Source organism: Moschus berezovskii, chromosome 24, assembly GCF_049115385.1.
Source record: "Moschus berezovskii isolate FMDL1 chromosome 24, NW_MosBer_1.0, whole genome shotgun sequence".
NCBI lineage: Eukaryota > Metazoa > Chordata > Mammalia > Artiodactyla > Moschidae > Moschus > Moschus berezovskii.
In genome coordinates this window covers 11,585,833-11,604,749 of record NC_142483.1, presented here as the reverse complement: position 1 = coordinate 11,604,749, position 18,917 = coordinate 11,585,833, and the positions used below count along the sequence as shown (strand labels likewise).

The 18,917-nt window shown below is 56.1% G+C and overlaps 3 protein-coding genes across 6 annotated transcripts; 1 reads left to right on the top strand and 2 right to left on the bottom strand.

Moving 5' to 3' along the window:
- Positions 1-633: 633 nt before the first annotated feature.
- On the bottom strand, positions 634-5,558 carry ACY1 (aminoacylase 1). 2 transcript variants are annotated; one of them, XM_055413939.1, is made up of 15 exons: positions 5,407-5,558; positions 4,912-5,027; positions 4,082-4,146; positions 3,891-3,995; positions 3,481-3,575; positions 3,148-3,224; positions 2,970-3,059; positions 2,813-2,869; positions 2,393-2,466; positions 2,258-2,307; positions 1,993-2,137; positions 1,842-1,910; positions 1,168-1,247; positions 982-1,042; positions 634-898 (listed from the first exon to the last, which is right to left on the bottom strand). In XM_055413939.1, exons 2-15 carry the CDS (start codon positions 5,003-5,005, stop codon positions 734-736), a joined length of 1,227 nt encoding a protein of 408 aa, XP_055269914.1. In that variant the 5' UTR covers positions 5,006-5,027; positions 5,407-5,558; the 3' UTR covers positions 634-733. The 2 variants fall into 2 exon arrangements, with proteins under 2 accessions (XP_055269914.1, XP_055269915.1); XM_055413940.2 differs by having other exon boundaries at positions 4,912-5,066; positions 5,407-5,476.
- Positions 5,559-7,595: 2,037 nt separating this feature from the next.
- Positions 7,596-14,178, bottom strand: ABHD14A (abhydrolase domain containing 14A). 2 transcript variants are annotated; one of them, XM_055413950.2, is made up of 5 exons: positions 14,044-14,178; positions 10,141-10,358; positions 9,857-9,972; positions 8,168-8,403; positions 7,596-7,955 (listed from the first exon to the last, which is right to left on the bottom strand). In XM_055413950.2, exons 2-5 carry the CDS (start codon positions 10,338-10,340, stop codon positions 7,773-7,775), a joined length of 735 nt encoding a protein of 244 aa, XP_055269925.2. In that variant the 5' UTR covers positions 10,341-10,358; positions 14,044-14,178; the 3' UTR covers positions 7,596-7,772. The 2 variants fall into 2 exon arrangements, with proteins under 2 accessions (XP_055269925.2, XP_088688073.1); XM_088831947.1 differs by lacking the exon at positions 14,044-14,178 and adding an exon at positions 12,629-12,763.
- ABHD14B (abhydrolase domain containing 14B) lies at positions 13,800-17,861 on the top strand. Of its 2 annotated transcripts, none has more exons than XM_055413953.2 (4): positions 13,800-13,897; positions 14,675-15,006; positions 16,215-16,456; positions 16,816-17,861. In XM_055413953.2, the coding sequence occupies exons 2-4, from the start codon at positions 14,796-14,798 to the stop codon at positions 16,993-16,995; spliced, it is 633 nt and encodes a 210-aa protein (XP_055269928.1). In that variant the 5' UTR covers positions 13,800-13,897; positions 14,675-14,795; the 3' UTR covers positions 16,996-17,861. The 2 variants fall into 2 exon arrangements, with proteins under 2 accessions (XP_055269928.1, XP_088688074.1); XM_088831948.1 differs by having other exon boundaries at positions 13,811-13,897; positions 14,716-15,006.
- The last annotated feature ends 1,056 nt before the right edge of the window (positions 17,862-18,917 follow it).

The window sequence follows — 18,917 nt, the reverse complement described above, 5'->3', positions numbered from 1 at the left end:
TGTGATCCCAGGGCTGGAACTAGGGTTTGGGTTGGCTGGGTACCAGTGTTTTGTGTGGGAGTAGAGTTTTAGCCTTCCTGGATTGGTACCGTATGTGAGTTGGAAAATACGGCATTGAAGTGCGAGAATGGGACCTAGTAAGTGAATGGGTGGGTGCCTCTGGGATACTGGGACACACAGGTTGCTGGACTGGGCAGGATGGTGAGGAAAGAGAAAGAATCCGAACACCTTCATCAGGTCTTCAAGCTTACCCAGAAGAAAGGGGAATTCTGCACTCTGGCCTGAGGATTTCCAGGTTCCTAGCAGGTTTGGGCAGCATTCACTACTCTGATGTGAACGGGCACCCAGGAGGCCAGGCAGTGGTGGCACTATCTTACTGTATGACTGTGCTGTCATCTCTGCCCGCTGGGTCAACTGTTCAGCCTACTGTCTTAGTCCTCAGAGCAGCTAGTGAAGTGCCATTCATAGTCACACCAGATCCTCCTTTTGAGTATGGTGGCCACCTGGGGCACTGGGAGGCTCCAAAGTAGTTATTGATACACCAGGGCAACAGGTGTGGCGTGTGGTGTATGGTTCCTAATGTCTGAAGTAGTTGTTTTTGAAACCCTGCTCCACGAACATCCTTGCTGTTAGTACTTTGGAAGTGGCCCGGTCCACAGAGACTTTATTGTAGGGCAGGAGGGAAGAGGGCTCCTTGGCAGTGGTCCAGGGTGGAGGTTGGACTGCACGGGGCTCAGCTTTCACTGGGCAGAATTGGCACACTGGCCAGGGCAGGCAGCAGCTGAGTATATATGTCTACCCCACGGAGGAATACGGTCTCGTGCAGCCGTTCATCGTGGTCGTGGAGCAGTATGGGTGTGCGGTTCATGGGTGAGAAGCCCAGAGCCGGGACCCCTACCTGCAGGGAACGAGGGGAGCTATTAGGGGGAAGGCCAGCACCCAGGAACCACTCCAGTGCCCACCCTTCTGAGAGCGGCTCACCGCGCGAAGATAGCGGCTGTCCGTGGCAGCGGGGAAGATCTCTGGCTCCAGAGTGAGGTTCCTGTAGAGGGTTAATGTGAATGTTCCTGGTGAATGTGGAAGCAGGGAGGGCAAGGGAAGGATTGAAGGAGCAAAGGAAGGTGGAAGAGAGGGGAAGGAGAGAGGAGGGCTGGCCAGCGTTCTCACATGGCTTTGCAGGCCCCACTAAATGCTGCCCACCAAGGGTCTGAGTCATCAGTAGATGTCACTTGGGGCTCTGTCCACTTCTGTGGGGAGAAGGATGGCAGGATCAGAACAAAGTCTGGGCATCTTGCCCTATTCTTCATTGAGTAGGCTGTGCCTGGCACAGGATACACCCCCACCCACCTACCCAGACATCCAGCTGGCCAGTCCAGCAACAGGCCCCTTTTCAGTCCTTCAAAGGCCACAGGCCAGGGACCTCTGTCCTCCACTTCCCATCCGTCCTCAGATCCTAGCCCAAGTGCCCCTTGCTCAAGAAGGTGGTCCCAGACCTCAGTCTGGTCAAAGACTCCAATTATAAGTCCACACAGTATAAGGTCCCACCCTTTCCTGGATCCATGTGTTCATACTTATATAATTATTTGACTCGTGTCTATTTCTCTCTTCATACTGTAAGAACTGAGGGCAAAAATTCTTGTTTAATTCCACTCCCCAGTGTTCCCCAGCACCCAACAGTGGCCTCTACAACTAATGCTTGCTTGTTGGTTAATAAAACACGTCTCTCACAGCTAAAGTAATGTCAGGATGTCTGCAGGCATACCAAGTGTACAGTGACACGCAGCAAACCCAGTCTCCCCAGCTCCTATGACTTCCCCCATCGTAGCCGCCCCCATCCATACCTGAGCAAACTCGAAGGTGACCCCCTCGCCAGCTGCCTGGCACCAGTCCTGCAGCTGCCCCTCAAAAGCCTAAGAGAAGGGAGGTGAGCTGACCCCGAGGACTGGGCTGAGGACCCAGGCTCCCTCCTCCAAACCCAGGCGGAGGTGGCACCTTCAGGTCCACATCCGGGGCCACGCGGAAGTCAAAGCTGGCACTCATGGTGGCAGGTACCACGTTATAGGCCACACCGCCCTCCAGGATAGTCAGGTTCACGGAGGTCACGGCCCCCTCCTTCAGCTGAGGGTCTGATTGCAGCCTGTGGTAAGGGGGCAGGGGCAGCCGGCAGCAAGGAGGAGGGACAGATAAAAAGGTGGCTCAACCCCACCTCCCTTGCATGACCTCCCAGAGCCCCGTGCCCTTTCCCAGGCTGCCTCACCTCTGCCTCTCCTTCTCCCGAAAAGCCAGGATGGAGCTCACAACCTTGTGCTAGGAGAATGTGAGGTGACATGTGACAGGGGTCCCAGGACAGAGCCTCAGGAACTCCCACACTCCCTCCCCAAGGGCCACACACCAGCTTCTCGGCTGCTGTGTCCTCGATGAATCGCGAGGCGTGGCCCGGCTTTCCAGTGCTGGTGACCCGTACCCCTGGGAGAGGCAGGGGGAAGGGGGTGGCTTCAGAATGGGACATGTTGGAAAAGCAACCAGCCCCGAGATGGGCCCATGGCCTCCCCGCTCCTTCCTAACTCCTCAGGTAGGGCTCTGTCCCCCTCAGAATGCACAGGGTAGAGCTGGTTTCTGCCCACAGTTAGGGCCTCCACTCAAGCTCAGGAAAGAGACACCAGGGTAGGAAGGGGCTGGGAGGCAAAGGCCCTGGGTTCAAGGCCTACTCAGGCCCCAGTGTGCTGGGGAGCCCTGGGCGGACAGACCCCTGTCCCTTCTGGCCCAGCCTCCCATCTGCACAGTGATCCCCGCCCTCCAAGTGCATACTCACACCAGGGGCTCCGCTCACTGTAAAAGACAGTGAAGGCGTCAGTGGGGTTGGCCAGGCCTGAGGAGGAAAAGGCAGTTCAGAGGGTGGAGTGGCCCAGCCTCCACTAGCAGCCTCCCTACCCTCTGCTGGCTGCTCAGTGGCCTGCCACCCTGCTCACCCTCATCCAGGGCGAAGCCAGCCCTCAGGGCCTGGAACTCAGGCCGCTTCACGAACAGCTCCATGCCTTGGTGACCCCCAATCTCCTCATCTGTAAAGGCATCAGGAGTGTGAGACAGGGTGGGCACCCCAACACGCTCTCCCTGCCCTTGAAGGTGCCCCCCACCAGCCACTCCTACCTGGCACAAAGGTCAAGTGGATGGTTCTGGGGAAATGGTGGCCTTCAGCCTTCAGCCTCCTCACAGCCTCCAGGTATCTGAGGGCAAGGAGAGGGTGTAAGCTGGGTGCTGGGGGGAGCCATCAGATGCTTGAGCAGGCAGCCTGGAGCCTGGGGCCCTGCTCTGCCACAGCCTAGCAAGTGACTCCAGCAAGTCTCTGTCCCCAACTCCCATCCAGGCAATGATCATAGCAGGAATTCCCACCCAAGGTAAGGGGTCAAGATGTTCCTTGGCCTTGAGGTTCTCCGATCACGCCTGGGTCCTGTGAGGAAACTGGGAATGAAGGACACTCACTGGATGCTGACACACTTCATGTCCTGGGCGCCCCTGCCATAGATGTAGCCATCTGCATCCTTGAAGGCCTCAAAGGGATCATGACTCCAATATTCCTGGGGGCATGGGCAGGAAGAGGGACCCAAGCCTAAATGTAGTCATTAACCTACTTTGCTCAACTGTGGTCCCGCCCTGAAGAGGGCTGCTGACAGCCGTCATCCCTCATCTCTGCCTCCCACCTCCACCCCCAACCCACCCTGGCATGGAATGGCTACTGGGCAGAGGCTACCAGGGTGGAGTAATGCTCTATGAGGTCAAGTCTGTGCCAGGACCAGCACTGTGGGCTCCCTGCAGTTGAATGCGCAGGTCTGTACTTTGTCCTCAAGGGCTGTTCCATTGTGGAACATTATGTTCCCACACCCCCAAGGCACCTGGAAGACAGGAACCACATCCGTATGGGAGTTGAGCAAGACGGAGGAGAGTTTGGGGTTGGTGCCTGGCCAGGTTAACACGGTCACTACATAGCCAGGTGCCACCTAGAGAGGGCCAGGAGGAGGGGTAGTCAGTGCAGGGCAAGAAGCTGCTTCAGGCCCACCTCCCCTTCCCATGCAGCCACACTCACCTCCACTTTCTGACAGCCCAGGCCCAGCTGGAGGGCCCTCTCCTCAAAGAAGGCCACAGCTGCCCCTGGGGACACAGAGAGCCTGGCTGCCACCTCTGCCTCCCCACCCATCCTCACCTCCCACGCGCCCAGGCAGAGATGGGGGGGACATCCAGAGAGGGGAGCAGACACCTGCCTCCACACAATTCCTCATCCATAAGAGACCTTTGCATCTCGGTCCCCAAAGAAGATGTTTCTTGGCCAGTGACCCTTTGTGGAAGGCCAGGTGGGAAGTCCAGAGAAGTAGGTGTCATCGTTACCCTCCTTAAAGATGAGAAAACTGGGACTTCCCTGGTAGTCCAGTGGTTGAGACTTCGGGCTCCCAATGCAGGGGGCACGGGTTCATCCCTGGCAGGGGAACTAGATCCCCACATGTTGCAATGAAAGCTCCCATACATGGCAAGTAAGACCTGGCACAGCTAAATAAATACTTTTTTTTTAATCTGGGGAAACTGACTCAGAGACATAAGGCTCACCAGCTGGGATTTGGACTGGACCTAGCTAGGTACATAGTTCTCTGGCACCAAGCCTGATTCCTTAAGGGCTGTGGCCTTTGTTCAACCCCGGGAGACTTCAGGGAGCCTCTGCTTCCCCTCCCCAAACACAAGTCCTGTGGAGTGAGGCGGAAGATGTTCCTTATCTAAACGCCGGTTGTAACTTTTGGAGCAGCACAGACTGGAGGCGCTGCTGAGAATTCTGTTGACCCAGGGAAAGACTTAGAGCTGCCTGGTTTAGAGCACAGTCCCCGCCCCGAAGCCCCATCACAGGTCCTGAAAGCGCCGCGTTCTCACCATAGTCCGGCTCGGGCTGGAGGGTGCGGATGCGCAGGTACTGACGGAAGAGCGTCACGGATGGGTGCTCGCCCTCGCTACCCTCGCTGGCCATGGCGCTGCCCTGCCGTGAAGAGCTGGGGGCAAAGCGAGTGGCTGCCTACTCCTCCCCGCACCTGGCGCAGGTGGACTCCATCTGCACAGCGCCCCTCCCCAGGGCGGTTCCCCGGACGTCCCCCGTTACAGAGCCCCCATTCTGTTTCAGGCGCTGTGCTGGCCACTTTCAACACAGCTCCTTATTTAATCCCCCAGGGAGCCCCATGAAGTTCGTGCCTCTGAATGCACACATTACAGAGGAAAAAGCCAAAAGAGGCTCAGAGACAGCTAGAAAGTAACAGGCACGTTTGAACCCACATGTTGACTCCCGCCGCCCTTCTCGAAAAGAAATTTGCCCATTGCCTGGATTTTACTTCAGGGAGCTCCAGATCCCGCTACCCCTCGCCAAGGCCCCCCAACCTCGCTCTCGCTGGTCTTGGCCCGCGCTCGCCGCTTGGTGTCCCCTCAGGACTCTGGGCGGGACTCGGGGTCCTGTGAGGTCTCAGGATCAAAATTGCCCTGGCCCGCCCACCACGTGGCCGGACCTCCCAGGGCGGAACCGAAGACCGCGAATCAGGGCCGTCCCAGACTCTAAGGCCCAGTCGGCGAGGGCGTCCCCGCCTGCCAGTGGTTGCAGCCTCCACCAGTTACCTGAGACGGGCATTCAGGAGCCCGCCCCGGGGCAGCTGCCTGCACCTCCGGCTCCGCCCCGCACCCGGAGGCGAGCTCCTGGCTGACCCCGCCCCGCAGGCCCAGAACCGCCCAGCAGGGCACGCCCCCGGCCCCGCCCTTGGTTCTGGGTAGCGGGTCCCACCTGCTGCAGCCTCCCGATTGGGCGAGAAAAGAAGAGGGCGGGCACCGACTGGAAACGTGACAGCTGCCCGCTTGGGCGCCCCCTCGCTCTCAGGGTTCAGCCCCGCTAAGTCCTGCCGGAGCTGGTCCCCACCTGCTCCACCACCCCCTCCCGCGAGTCTCTACTTCTCTCTTCACGCTTCAACTCCTTAGGGATGGCCTCCCTGACGGCCTCAACGCTCCGTGTGTGGAGAGGTTTACTGGTTCACAACCTCTGAGCGCCAGGAGGCTGGCTCAGGTACCCTCAGGAGCCTGTTCCTGGCAGGGCACAGAGCAGACGGACGGCGTGTCAGGCACGGAGGATAAGTGAACGGATGACCGCCTGTGCGATCGCGCCGCTGTGTGGGCAAAGCTGTGTGTCAGTGGGTGACTGTGTATGACCAGTGTGAGATGGTGGATGTGACAGAGGATGGCACGCTGAGAGGATGTAATCGTGACGCTGTAGACAGGAGAGGTAGGAAACTGCACAGAAGCATACGTGTGGCACGTTCTTTGCTGATCCTGTGCCAGGTTCCTTGGCTCTTCTGCAGCCACCGGAGAAGGACGATAAAAGAGGCACAGGTGTCCCACAGCCACCCACAGGCCACACACAATTGTAGCGGCCCATTTGTGTGTCCGGCTGTCCTCTGTACTCTCAGCCAGTTCTACCCTCTCTTCCAGAGGGTGATTCAGCTTCAGGAGGGGCGGGGTTGAAGACTTCAACCTCTGGGCACAGGGGAGGCAGGCTAGGAAGGTAGGGTAAGGTCCATCCAACCCTCCTTGGGTTTAAGTTCAGCTGCTGACCCACATACTCCCAAACACAAGCAGGCTTGCTGGTTCACCAGCAATGCTATGGTTGGCATGTTGATTATTTTGAATTAAAGTCACTTAAGAAATGTCCAGTGCAGAAAGGACATTCTGACCCTCCTTTCTGTCTCCCTGAAAGCACGAAAGAAATCTCTGTGAAAGGAACACTCCTTGAATCTGAAGATAGGACAACCTTATCTCCAGGGATAGGGAATGCAGGCTGAGAAGCCTCTATAAACCAACTTTGTTACTTCTTTTAATTTACTACCCCCAAGCCCAAACTCTGTTTATTAATAGATTCTTTACTAATTGAGTCGAAAATATGTCCTCACAAATTTATTCTTTGTCTAAAAAGTATAAAAGCGGCCTCCTTTGGTCACTTTTTAGGTCTCATTTCTATGAGACCTCCTTGCACACAACTAAAATTTCTTTTTCTCCTGTTAATCTGTTTTATGTCAGTTTTATTGTTAGTCCAACCAAGAACTCAAGATGGGGAGAGGGTGAAATTTCCCCCTCCCCCATACTATGTTACAAGATAAACCACATCCCCCATCCCTTCCTCTACACATCCTGCCCCTTTTGGCCATGGAACCTACATCCTGATTCACTCATCTCAGCCACCAGACCCTGGATTTCCCATCAATCCCAGTGATCATTTAGCAGGAGTAATGACCCCTCTCAATGACAGTCCCACCTGCCAGCCCTGTGTGGCCAAGTGCTCTGCTTACCCAGACTCATTCAATCCTAAAACCACTTTCTGAACTAGGTGTTATATCATGCCCATTTTACTGATGAGGAAACTGGGTCACAGACTAGCCACTCAGCAGCCATGTATAAGGAGCCCATGTCCTCAGCCTTCTCAGGCTGCTGAGCACTCCCTCCAGCTCTCAGTCCTCAGCAGTCCCACACTTGGCTCCAACTCTCACCCCACCTGCAGCAATGCCAGCAAACAGGACCTGTCACTCCCCAGCTATGACAAAAATGCTTTTTTTCTTTATTTTATTGTGCCTCTGAGATAAAATGAAAGGTCCCGACTGGGTTTAGCCCTCTGGCCTCTGCCCTCTAATCACAGGGGCTGCTGCCCTCGTGGGGACTGGTCCAGACTCTCCAAGGTCAAGCCAGGCCTGGGGCCTGGACAGTGGGTGAGCTCACAGTAGATGGTCAAGGAAAGCAAGAAGTTCGAGGTGGAAGTCTTGTGGCTTGTGGAGGTAGCAGGCGTGGCCTGCATTGTGCAACTTCACCGTGGAGTGGTTGGGCAGATGGCGGAGCTGCCGCAGTGACTCCTGAGCCAGGGTGCGGTCCAGCTCCCCATACAAGATGAGAGTCGGGGTCTGCAGGGCAAGGCAAGGGGCCATGATCCTGGGGCCTGAGGGGAACTCACTCTCAAGCCACCTCCTTAGGATATCTTCCCGATACACTCCATCTCTTCCATCCAGATCAAGGATGGGGCCATGTGTCCTCCAAGTACAACTTATGTCTTTTCCCCCCATGACCCAAGCCAGGGACAGGAAGCCAGGACTTTCAGAGACCCTCCTCCCCATACCTTCACGGCCTGGAATTGTTCCTGGGTGTAGTTCTTGGTGGAGGCAGGTGCAATGGGCACGAATCCACGCAGCTGGTGGTGGCCTCGCATCAGGAAGGGCAGGGAATACTGGCCACTCAGTGAAGGGCTCACCAACACGGCGTTCTGCACATTTAGGTCCCGCAGCACTCGCTCCAACAGCTCTGCCCGCCCTGCCTCTGTGCTTGCCTCCTTTGAAGGTGCCGAGTTCCCAAAACCTGGGAACAGCAGAAGGCACCAGCTGAGGGAGGCTGGGAAGGTAGTCAGGACTTCCTGCTCACCATAATGGTCAAAGAGATGGGGACCAGTGGCACATAAGATCTGCTACCCCCAAATCCCCAGAAGTTGTTTTTGTAAGGGCATAGGGTTGTTAAGAAAACCATCTTTCATTCATCATATTGACAAAACTAAAGATTGATAGGGACCTCCCTGGTGGCCCAGTGGCTAAGACCCTATGCTCCCAATGTAAGGGGCCTGGATTCAGCCCCTGGTCAGAGAACTAGATCCGGTGTGCCACAACTGAGACCAGCACAATCAAAATTTTTTTAAAAAATTGATAATACACAGTGTTAGGGAAGATGAGGGAAAATGGGTACTTTCACGCATGACTGATTGGAGAGTAAATCCATATAGCATTTTTGGAGCGTAAGATAATATTTGTCAAGAAATTTTAAATGTGTGTCCTCTGACAAATCAATTGTCCCTGATGGCTACCCTACAGAAATTATTGCCCATATGCTCAAAGAAGCATGTTCAGGGGCCTCCCTGGTGGTCCAGTGCTTAACACTCTGTGTTTCCATTGCAGGGGGCATAGATTCTATCCCTGGTTAGGGAACTAAGATCCCACATGCTGTGTGGCGTGGTCAAAAAATAAAATAAGCAATGAAAAAAAAGAAAAGAAGAGGCATGCCCAAAGATGCTTCAGCTTCCTTACTTGAGCATTTTGACTGACAGTGAAAACTCTAAACCATCCTACACAGCCTCCAGCAGAGGAGTGGCCAAATGAAACCTGTTCATCCCTCCAACGGCACACATTAGGATAAAGGAGCATTACAGTGCCTGACATGACCATGAGACACGGCAGAGGGGAGAAAACCAGGTTGCAGAGATCTGCTAAGAAGGCAGGACACCAGTCATGTTTACAACCCCCACCACATAACCCTGCATCTCTAGGTCTAACAGCACCCAAAGAGGATCTGGCACCCTCAAACTGCTTAGAGAAGTGACAGGGAAAGAGAAGAAGCATGGGTCCCTGAGAGGGGTCACTCTTGGTTGATTTTTTAATAACAAGAATAACAGCAAAAAATCATTTGCATAGCTGAAAAAGACATAAAGCAACCTAGTCTGTCATAAGAAGTACAGTGAAATCTCCCCATGTGATCTTTTGTGAGGCAGGTCATTTTTCTCTCTTTTTTTCTAAGGTCATGTTTCTAAGTGCTCCGTGACACAAAACAATCCACACTGTAGTTTTCAAGGCAGAAAATAAAAACACAGAACTTCTCGTGTTGCCCCTTTGTGCTGTGACTTGCCACTGCCTGTCTAGACCCTGGGGTCCAGATGCTCCCCAACCACACCTTAGGGCTTTGCTACCCCTCCAGTTCTACCCTCTGGCATTCTATCCCTTTGTCCCTACTGCATGTTACCTCCCTGGACCCAGGGGCAGGGGCTCACCTGGAAGGTCAAGGGCCACGGCCCGGTAGCCCCTCTGCGCCAGCAGCTGCAGTGTGCCCAGCTGCTCCCACGTCCGGGAGCTAAAGGCCTTTCCATGGAGCAGCACCACATCCACCCTGTGGGCACATGGGGGAGTGTGTGTGTCCTGGGGGTTTTTTCTTCCAAGGCTTCTCCCACCGCCCTCCCAGGCCCTGAGCACTCTGAGTTGAGCTGGCGGGGGGGGTCCCACATAGGGACCCTGCTTGGGCCTAGTCCTTCTACTACACCCTAGGGTAAGCACCTACCTGTGGGCCCGGTGGAATGGGAGCACCTCACGGTAAAAAATAGGGGAGCTGCCAGGGGTGAGACCAGCCAGGATCGTGACATTGGAGTCTCCCCAGAGCCAGGAGGTCTGCTCAGGGGGTCCTGGCAGCCCCACATATAGCAGCAGCATGAACAGCAGGCCCAAGCCCAGGCCCAGCAGGGCAACCTGGGACCGGCTCATGGAGGTCTGTACCACAGTCTGGAGGAGAAGAGCAGATGGAGAAGAGGGTAGAGCTGAGCCCCCACAAAACCCCCTCAAATCCCACCTAGGAGTTCCCAGCAGAGGAAATGCTCAGCCCTTGCCCTTTCCTCTGCTCTGGGCAAGTGTCTGAGGGTTCACACCCAAGTACTCCACATGCCAGGGCAAGGGCTCAGATATGCCATAAGTGTGAGGAGCATCTGAGATGTCCCCCTGGCATCAGTGGCCCCCTGGCCACCATTCTTGTGCCGCTAAAACCACTTCCACTCATCAAGGACTTACGACAGCCAAGGCCTGTGCTAGGCCCTTCACATGTAATGACTCATGAATCCACACAAGAACGTTAGGGAACAGATATGATTATAGGTTTCTTATAAATGAGCAAACTGAAGCTCAAAGAGGTAGATTCTCTTGCCTGATGTGCAGAGTAGCAAGTAGCAGAACTGACACTTGAGCCCAGGGCTGGGCTCCCAAATACCAGGCCACACTAATTTTGCCAAGAAGGAAACTGGGGCTGGGAGGTGATGGATGAACTGGTGGTTGGAGTGGTGAGGGTCATCAAAGGTGAAAGACATCAAAGGGTAAAGCAATGTCCCACGAAAGGCATGTTTGCAAATGGTTCTTTTTATCAGACTGCATACAATGATGCCAAGGTTAGAATGTGATGGGAATATTTAATGTTCTACCCCAACTGATATCAAGGGGGAAGAGAACTCATGGAGAATCTCCCTGATGGAGGAAGTGCCGAGGCCTGAGTATGGGGCATACACTTACAAATGGAAAGGGCAGCAGTAGGCTGGACAGAAAATGCCTCCTACCCCCCAGCTTTTACGCCAAGTGACCTGTTTCATGGACTCCTCCAGTCTGAGTCTTTGCCAGGCCAGAAGACAGACCTCAGCACCCACACCCAAAGCAGTCAGCCCTGACTTTGAGACTCCTCTGCCAATTCCTGGCTGTGTACCTTGTTTATCAGTAAAATGGAGAGAATAACCTTGCAGCTGCTCTCCCAAGCCTTCTGTGAGATTTCAATAATACAGGAGGCCTGACCAAGGGCTAGCCTATCATCATTTTTTGGGTCTAGGAATCCTTGTTCCTGGATTCCAGTGAATATGTCTTTATTTGAGTGCCCACTGGGCACTGGCCCTAGATCTGAGCTGGGGAATCGCCTTGGACCCCACCCACCTCTCCCAGAAGTTTTGAGGATGTTTCCCAAGCCCCCAGCCCCAGTCTCCAGGGTCAGGTGGTGACTGGGCAGTGGCAGCCCCTCTGGAGCAGAACCAGGAGCTGCGTGGAGGAAGAATACATTCCTCTCTTCTTTCTGCCCACCACCAGCCTCAGATGCAAGCATCCAACACATCAGCCTAGGTTCCCACCAAGCAGAGTATCCATGCTGAACCTCTCCTGTGGTGGGCCTGGGGCACTGAGGCACCTCTCCAGGTAGGGAGGAATGGGACTGCAGCTGTTGCTATGGCAACCCAGGCAGCTGGGGCACCAGACAACAGTATGCTACAGAGAAGGAAGAGGGGGAGGGGAGGCACTGTACCCACATGAGGTCCTTGGCATACGTTTCAACAATGACACACAGGTGTACAGACATGCACACAAACTCTTGTCCCCAAACCCTTTTCCTTTGTACAAGCTAGTCCCTGCATGGACACACAACCTCCTTGCACATGCATGGGCCTGTGTACAATCGATACCTTGAAACACACCCTCAAAATCACACATACATCAGTTATCAGGAAGGCAGATGCACAGGTAGACACACAAACACACACACACACGCTTTTAAAATCATATGCAGACCCTCATATCTCAAGCACACAGTCATACACACAATCCTAAAACTACACACGTACACAAGAACGTGTATTTGGAGGTACAGGCAGGCAGACACCCAAACACAGACCTTCAGAAATATACATACATACAGGTAGGTATACACCCTCAAAGCCACAGAGCGCACAGAAATACACACAGCAGACATACACAGGCACAAGCGGGCAGACAGACTGACATACTGCCCCCCAGCGCAGGCACACAGAAAAACTGACACACATCACACACACACATACACCCAGACCCCCAAGAACACAATGCCAACAACTGAGCGGGCGCACACACGTGACAAAGGAACACAAACAAGCACGCTGGTTGCCCCAGTGCGGCCCCTCCGGCAGGACTCTGCCCCAGGGCTCCGGGGGTAAGGGGCGGGGCAAGAATGGCCTGCCCCGGGCAACCTGCTGGCCTCACTCCCCGGGTACACTTACCGGGCCAACCGGGATGACTGGACCCGCCACCGTTGGGCGGGCTCTGCCCGGATGCAACCAGCAGTCAAACGGCGCCGCGACGTTGGCGCTGCTTCCACCACTCTGCGGGCCGCTGCGGTCACTAGGTGGCGGAGAGCCTCAGTGCGCTTGCGCAGTCCGCGCTCTCACTCCCGCGCCTGGCAGCCAAGTTGGAAGGGACGCTGGCGGGAGGCACCCCAAAGCACAGAGGTCCGGCCCCACTTCCCACTGTCCAGATTTTCCAGGTTATTTTTCGGCCTGAGAGCTGGGGCATAAAGAGCAGTCACCCGACTTCTTCCCATCAGCGTGTCTCCACCCTTAGTCTCTGGTCTGTATGGCAGGGTTAAGGATAAGGGTTGTCTTTAGGCCCACAAAGGGTTGTCACCACCGCAGAGGGTTGTCTTAAGGACCTAAAATCTGGAATGGAAGCTTCACTGTGTAACTGCCAGATATTAGTATTGTTTTGAAGCAGCCCCAGGTCTCTGGTCAGCCACTTCCCTGACCCCTGCAAATACACACACACACACACACATACACACAGACGCATGCACTCAGCCAGAGCCCTGGTGGCCTCTAGGCTCCTTCATGTCTCTATAAGTCATCCTGGTTAGTGACAAGTGACCAACATCTGACCTGTCCCTGCCTGTGTGGCCAGGCCTGGAACAAGGAGGATGGAGGAACTCCAAAGCGTTCCACAGCATCCACTCATTAGCACTCTGTGAAGTAGGCAGCATCACACCTATTCTACAGGCAATGAAATATGCTCGGGGCAGTTGGGAAATCGATCAAGGCTAGACATTGGCAAAACTTCGCATTCTAATCAGTCTGGCTTCCACTGTGTTCCAGACTGAAAACTCTGGGCTTGGGCAGCCCAGGCAGGGGATGAGAGGGTGGGGGAAGAAAGTGGGGAGGGAGCAGGAGCGATGACCCCCCAAAGGAACCCTTCTTCTCAAGATAAACCATATGCACCTGGGGCAGGTTGCTCAGGGTCTCTGTGTCCGACCCAGTCTGGGGTACATGGGATCGAGGGGCATGGGGAAACCGAGACCGCTGTGAGAAGATTGGTCTAGCATAGCAGCACCCACCTCCCTGAGACAGATTGCGGCCACAAGCGGGCGCCCTAGAGCATGGCCCAGCCCTCGCCCTCCGGCGGGCCACCTCCCTCCTTCCCCGCACCAGGCCCTTCCCTGCCTCCCTGCCCCGGCCCCAATCGCCGCCTTCACTCGCCTGCCTCCTTGCGCAGCTCCCCAGGTACCTATCCTGCGCCCTCCGACCCTCTCTTCCTTTCTCTAGTTAGAACCCACCCCCACCCACCGCAAAGTTTCTCCCCTTCTTATCTTGGCTCCCCAGGCCCCCTTCCTAGGGTCTGCCCCCCTCGGCTTTTGCATGCACCTTACCAGACCCTGCGATCCACAACCGAGATCCTGGGAGGGGACAGAGCCAGAGGTGGCGGTGCCGGAGACAGCGCCTGGCCTCGGCGACCGTGTGTTGGGCCTCAGAGGGCAGCGCGCTGAGCACCTCGCGGGGTTCGTGGGCCGGAACTCCAAAGCGTTTACCCAGCTCAGCGCTCCGGTTTCCGGCTCCGGAAAACAGATTTTTTTTTTCACTCCAGCCCCTACTCCCTTGGGTCTGCGGTTCTAATCCAAGACCTGTAGCAGTGCCTGGAGGAGGAAAAGTCTGATAAGCACAATAGTCAGCTACTTACTGTTGATACGTTTACTATGCTTACTGTGTGCTAGCCACTGGGAGTATTTTACACGCCTGGCTTCATTTAATCTCTATCTACCACCTAGGAGCTAAATTCTATTGTATAATCCCCAAAGGTAGGAAAGGATAATAACCATGGGAACAATCATTGTAATGGGAGCCCCATGTATTATTTCCAAAGGCAGGCACACTCAATTATCAGTTTGTTTGTTAACTCATACATTCTTGAGATGGACGTTCATGTCCCACAGTTCAGATGAGGAAACTAAGGCAATTAGGTAGTGGCAGAGAGAAATAACACCTATGTTTTCCTCATCCAAGGCGTGCGCCTAGAGTTCTGAGAGCCTCCTTTGCTGCTGCAGGAGAGACCCCTGCCTTCTCTGGGGCAGCCTCCCTGCTCCACGTGGGCAGGGTGTTCTGTGGCACCGGCACAGCAGCAGGTATGGCGGACGTGGAGCAGCATGAAGGCGCCATCCAGGTGCAGGGCCAGAGCCTCTTCTTCCGAGAGGCTCTCCCCGGCGGTGGGCAGGCCGCCCGCTTCTCCGTGCTGCTGTTGCATGGCATACGCTTCTCCTCCGAGACCTGGCAGAACCTGGGCACGCTGCACAGGCTGGCCCAGGCTGGCTACCGGGCTGTGGCCATTGACCTGCCAGGTAACTCACGGGGCAGGGGCAGGCTTCTGGACAGGGGTTGTGGGGGCCTCACTGGGAACCCAGGGCTGGGGGACTAGGGGGGTGTAGCCAGGCTGACCCCTGAGCTAGACAGGTCAGAGTGCACACTACAAGGGCCTTCAAGCTTCTCTAGTCCATCTGGATATGGTCTGGACACTGCCCAGCTACATCTGTGTTGCCTGGTGCAGGAGTCTGTTTCCTTATCTGTAATGAGAGATAACCACACCCATTCTGGAGGATGGTTTTAATGAGAATGGACTGATGCTCCATGCGAGTATGTGACCAGTAGGTAACACAGAATAGTTAGTACTCAGCTGATGGCAAGTAAAATGTTTTGAAAGAGCCGTAACCACCGGCTCTGTTGGAAGCCCTAAAGAGTGTCCCCTGGCACCTTTGGGGGTGGCTAAGACCCTGGTCATGATCCCACCTACAAAGTCCTAAGTTAGGTCCTGAGGGAGGGAAGGGCAGCGCCAGACTGCCAGTCATAACCTCAACTGGCAGGCCGCAGCCCACGGTGCCAAGTGTGAAAGGGGCAGCATGGCCGACCTGCTTCCATCTCTGGCCATGGCTGGTATGGTTTCAGTGCCCAATGGCGGGCCTCCAAGACGGGACAGGACTGGTTCTAACAGTGGGTTGAGCCGAACTTCCAAGCCAAGGCCATAAACTAATCCTTCTGCAGAAGGTAGGGACTGACTAACCAGAGGGGAGATATGTGTGCAGAGCCCACCCCTCATCCCCTGTCCTGGAGGGCATCTACCCTGCCAGCCCTGGGACAGGTGCCTCTGAAGCAGTTAGCTCACTTAATTTTCACAACAATCTCAAACAGCAGATACTTTCGTTACCTCCTTTTAACAGATGGGGAAACTGAACAGTGGAGAGGGGGCTGAGGGCACTTTCGCAGGGTTACATAGTAAGTGGGTCACCGGGACTTGGATCCAGCCCTGTGGGGCTTCAGAGCCTGATTCTTTGAGAACACTGTTCTGGTGGAGGTGGGCACAAACATGGAGGGAGATGCCTTATGCTTGCCACAGGTACGACACGCCTAGGTTTCTGTAGGTTTCTAGGTTTCCATGCATGTTGCAGGAACCTGACACAGAGCTTGACCTAGGAGGGCTTTCTGGAGGAAGGGACCGTCTCTCTGATGTCTTCCTACTCACCACCTTTGTCTCTCCCACACCTGAATCCTGCAGGTCTGGGGCGCTCCAAGGAAGCAAAAGCGCCTGCTCCTATTGGGGAGCTGGTCCCCAGCAGCTTCCTGGCAGCTGTGGTGGATGCTTTGGATCTGGGCCCCCTGGTCATGATCAGCCCATCGTTGAGTGGCATGTACTCCCTGCCCTTCCTCACGGCCCCAGGCTCTCAGCTCCGGGGCTACGTGCCAGTGGCCCCCATCTGCACTGACAAAATCAATGCTGCCGACTATGCCAGAGTGAAGGTACCCCTGTGGGAGACTGAGGTACCCCTGCCAGGAGCAAGGAAGAGTCCATCCTGGGGCCCTGGCGGGACCCGGTAACCAAAGGGGTAGCTTCTGAGACGAGTTGAACCACCAATATCTACCCTTGGGGTAAACTGACAGCAGATTACTATGCCAAGCTCTGTGCTGTGTACTGGGGAAGACACAAATTTATGCCTCTCCATACGACCCCTTCACTGGGCCAACTTGTCTCTCCCCATCATTTGCAGTGACCCCAGGGAGAGACCCCAAAGTGATGGGGAGGGCTGGAGCTGATCTCTAGGAGGCTGGGTCTGGTATGGCAGGTCCCTGTTGACTCTGCCTCCTTTTTCTTTCTCTAGACATCAGCTCTTATCGTTTATGGAGACCAAGACCCCATGGGTCAGACCAGCTTTGAGCACCTGAAGCAGCTGCCCAACCACCGGGTGTTGGTCATGGAGGGGGCGGGGCACCCCTGTTACCTTGACAAACCCGAGGAGTGGCATACAGGGCTGCTGGATTTCCTGCGGGGGCTAGCCTGAGGAGCAGCCCTGCTGATGGGGATGGATTGCTTGCCTGCCCTGGTCTTGCTCTTGCTCATTCTCTCTCCTTCCCTTTGTGGGTTCCTTCTCATCCTGCACATTGCAACAGGTATGTCTGTCTATCTGGGTTCTTTTCTTTTAGGGTCTGTCTTTTCCTCTTCTTTCTCTTGCAGGGACAGGCTGAAGAGGTGAAATCAAGAGGAAAAAAATTTCAGGAATCAAGGGATATAATCTGGTGGAGGGTAATCCATTAGATGAACTTCTGTAAGTTTTCCTGCTCAGCTTGCATTCCTTCTCCTCTGCCCAGCTTCTCCCTACCTACCACCTCCTCCTTTGGCTGCTCTGCTGGGTAGCACAGCCCCTAACTCCGCCTCTTAGGCCATAAAAATATACATACCCACACGCATGCTTACACATTAGAGTCATCCATGTTCCCAAATATGACCCTTCATATGGGCCGTACACACAGCTTTGAGCTGACACTCAGGGCAGCGTTGCACTGCATGCACAGACACACACACATACTCTGCCACTGCACAAGTACTTACACAGGCACATTCTGCCCTCCCCAACCAGCCAGCACCCCATGTCTGGGAAGCCTGGAATCCCATGAGGCCAGCCCTTGCAGGAGACCCTCATACCAGTCTTAGGGTATGGCTAGCTCTGAACTTCACTAACCCACAGGTTGAGATCACAAATGCTCCCAAAGGAGGCGGGGGCACCACTTCGACCCTCAGATCTCCCAGCTGGGTGCTCCACAGCTCCCCAGGCCTGGGTCTTCTCGGCCTAGCTAGTTTCCTGCTCTGAGGTTTGGTTGGTGGGGAGACCGAGAGTGAAGGTCTGTGAAATAAAGTGATGCAATTAGACCCGCAGGCTCTCGCTGTCTCCAGAGCGCCGCCCCTCCCCCGTCCCTTGGGGACCGCCACTGCGAGCCCCTCCCCCACCCTGGCGGGACCAGATGGTCCCCCTGCCCTTTGTCCACCGGGCCAGATGGAGGGGAAGGGAGATTGGATTCCCCTCCCCACCCCCACACACCCAGGTGCCAAGAGACTCAGCTGTAGAGGAGGTGGAGGTCAGTGGGACCAGGCTGAGCCGATTACGGAGAAGGAGAGGTAGATCTGAGTCCCAGGGGGCGCGTCGGTCTGGGGCGCCGTGCGGGGAAAGCCAGGGCTTGGGAACCGCCCAGCTCCCCCCGCCTACTCTTATCCCTTCCCTAGTCCAGTACTCAACTACGCCGCGACCCTGGCCCAAAAAGGAATTCTGGGGGTAGCTTTAGGGGGAATCACGGGGCGGGTGCACCGGGTCACACCGCTCTCAGGCCCCTCCTCCAGCTGGTCCGGCAACCTGTCCTGGACGCACGAGGGCCGGGCCTGGCGGAAGCTGGGGGTGGCTGAGGGGTGTGGGGCTTGGTGGTGGGCGAGAGCCCCGCGCGGGGATGGATGGCGCAGAAGCCAGGAGCGCCGGAAACTCGGCCCCGCAGTGGGTCGAAACCTGAGCTCCGAGGGATCCGAGCCGGAGCGGGGCAGAGGCCGCGATGGGGGTGCAGGGTACTCGGGACGGAAGGACCAGCTGGCCGAGAGCGCAGGGACTGGGAGCGGGGCGCGGCGCGGGCGGCGCGGGCAGAACAGTGGCCGGGCGCGCGCTTCAGGCCGGATCGCCCCTCGCCCCCCACTCCCGGGGGCTGGCGGAGCGGCCGGGGGAGGGCAGCCCTAGCCCGCCCGGAAGCGGCGGCCGCTCGGGGCGCACCGCGGCGCGCGGGGCGGGGCGGGCGGCTGCGGCACTGGGGCGGCTGGGGCGGGCCCGCCGCGCTGTAATCGGATCCGGGCAGGGGGCGGGGAGGGGCCGGGCCGGGCGGGCCGGGGGTGGGGGGGGCGCGGAGCCGGGCTCCGGGCCGGCCGGGCTCCGCGCCTGTCAAACCCCTC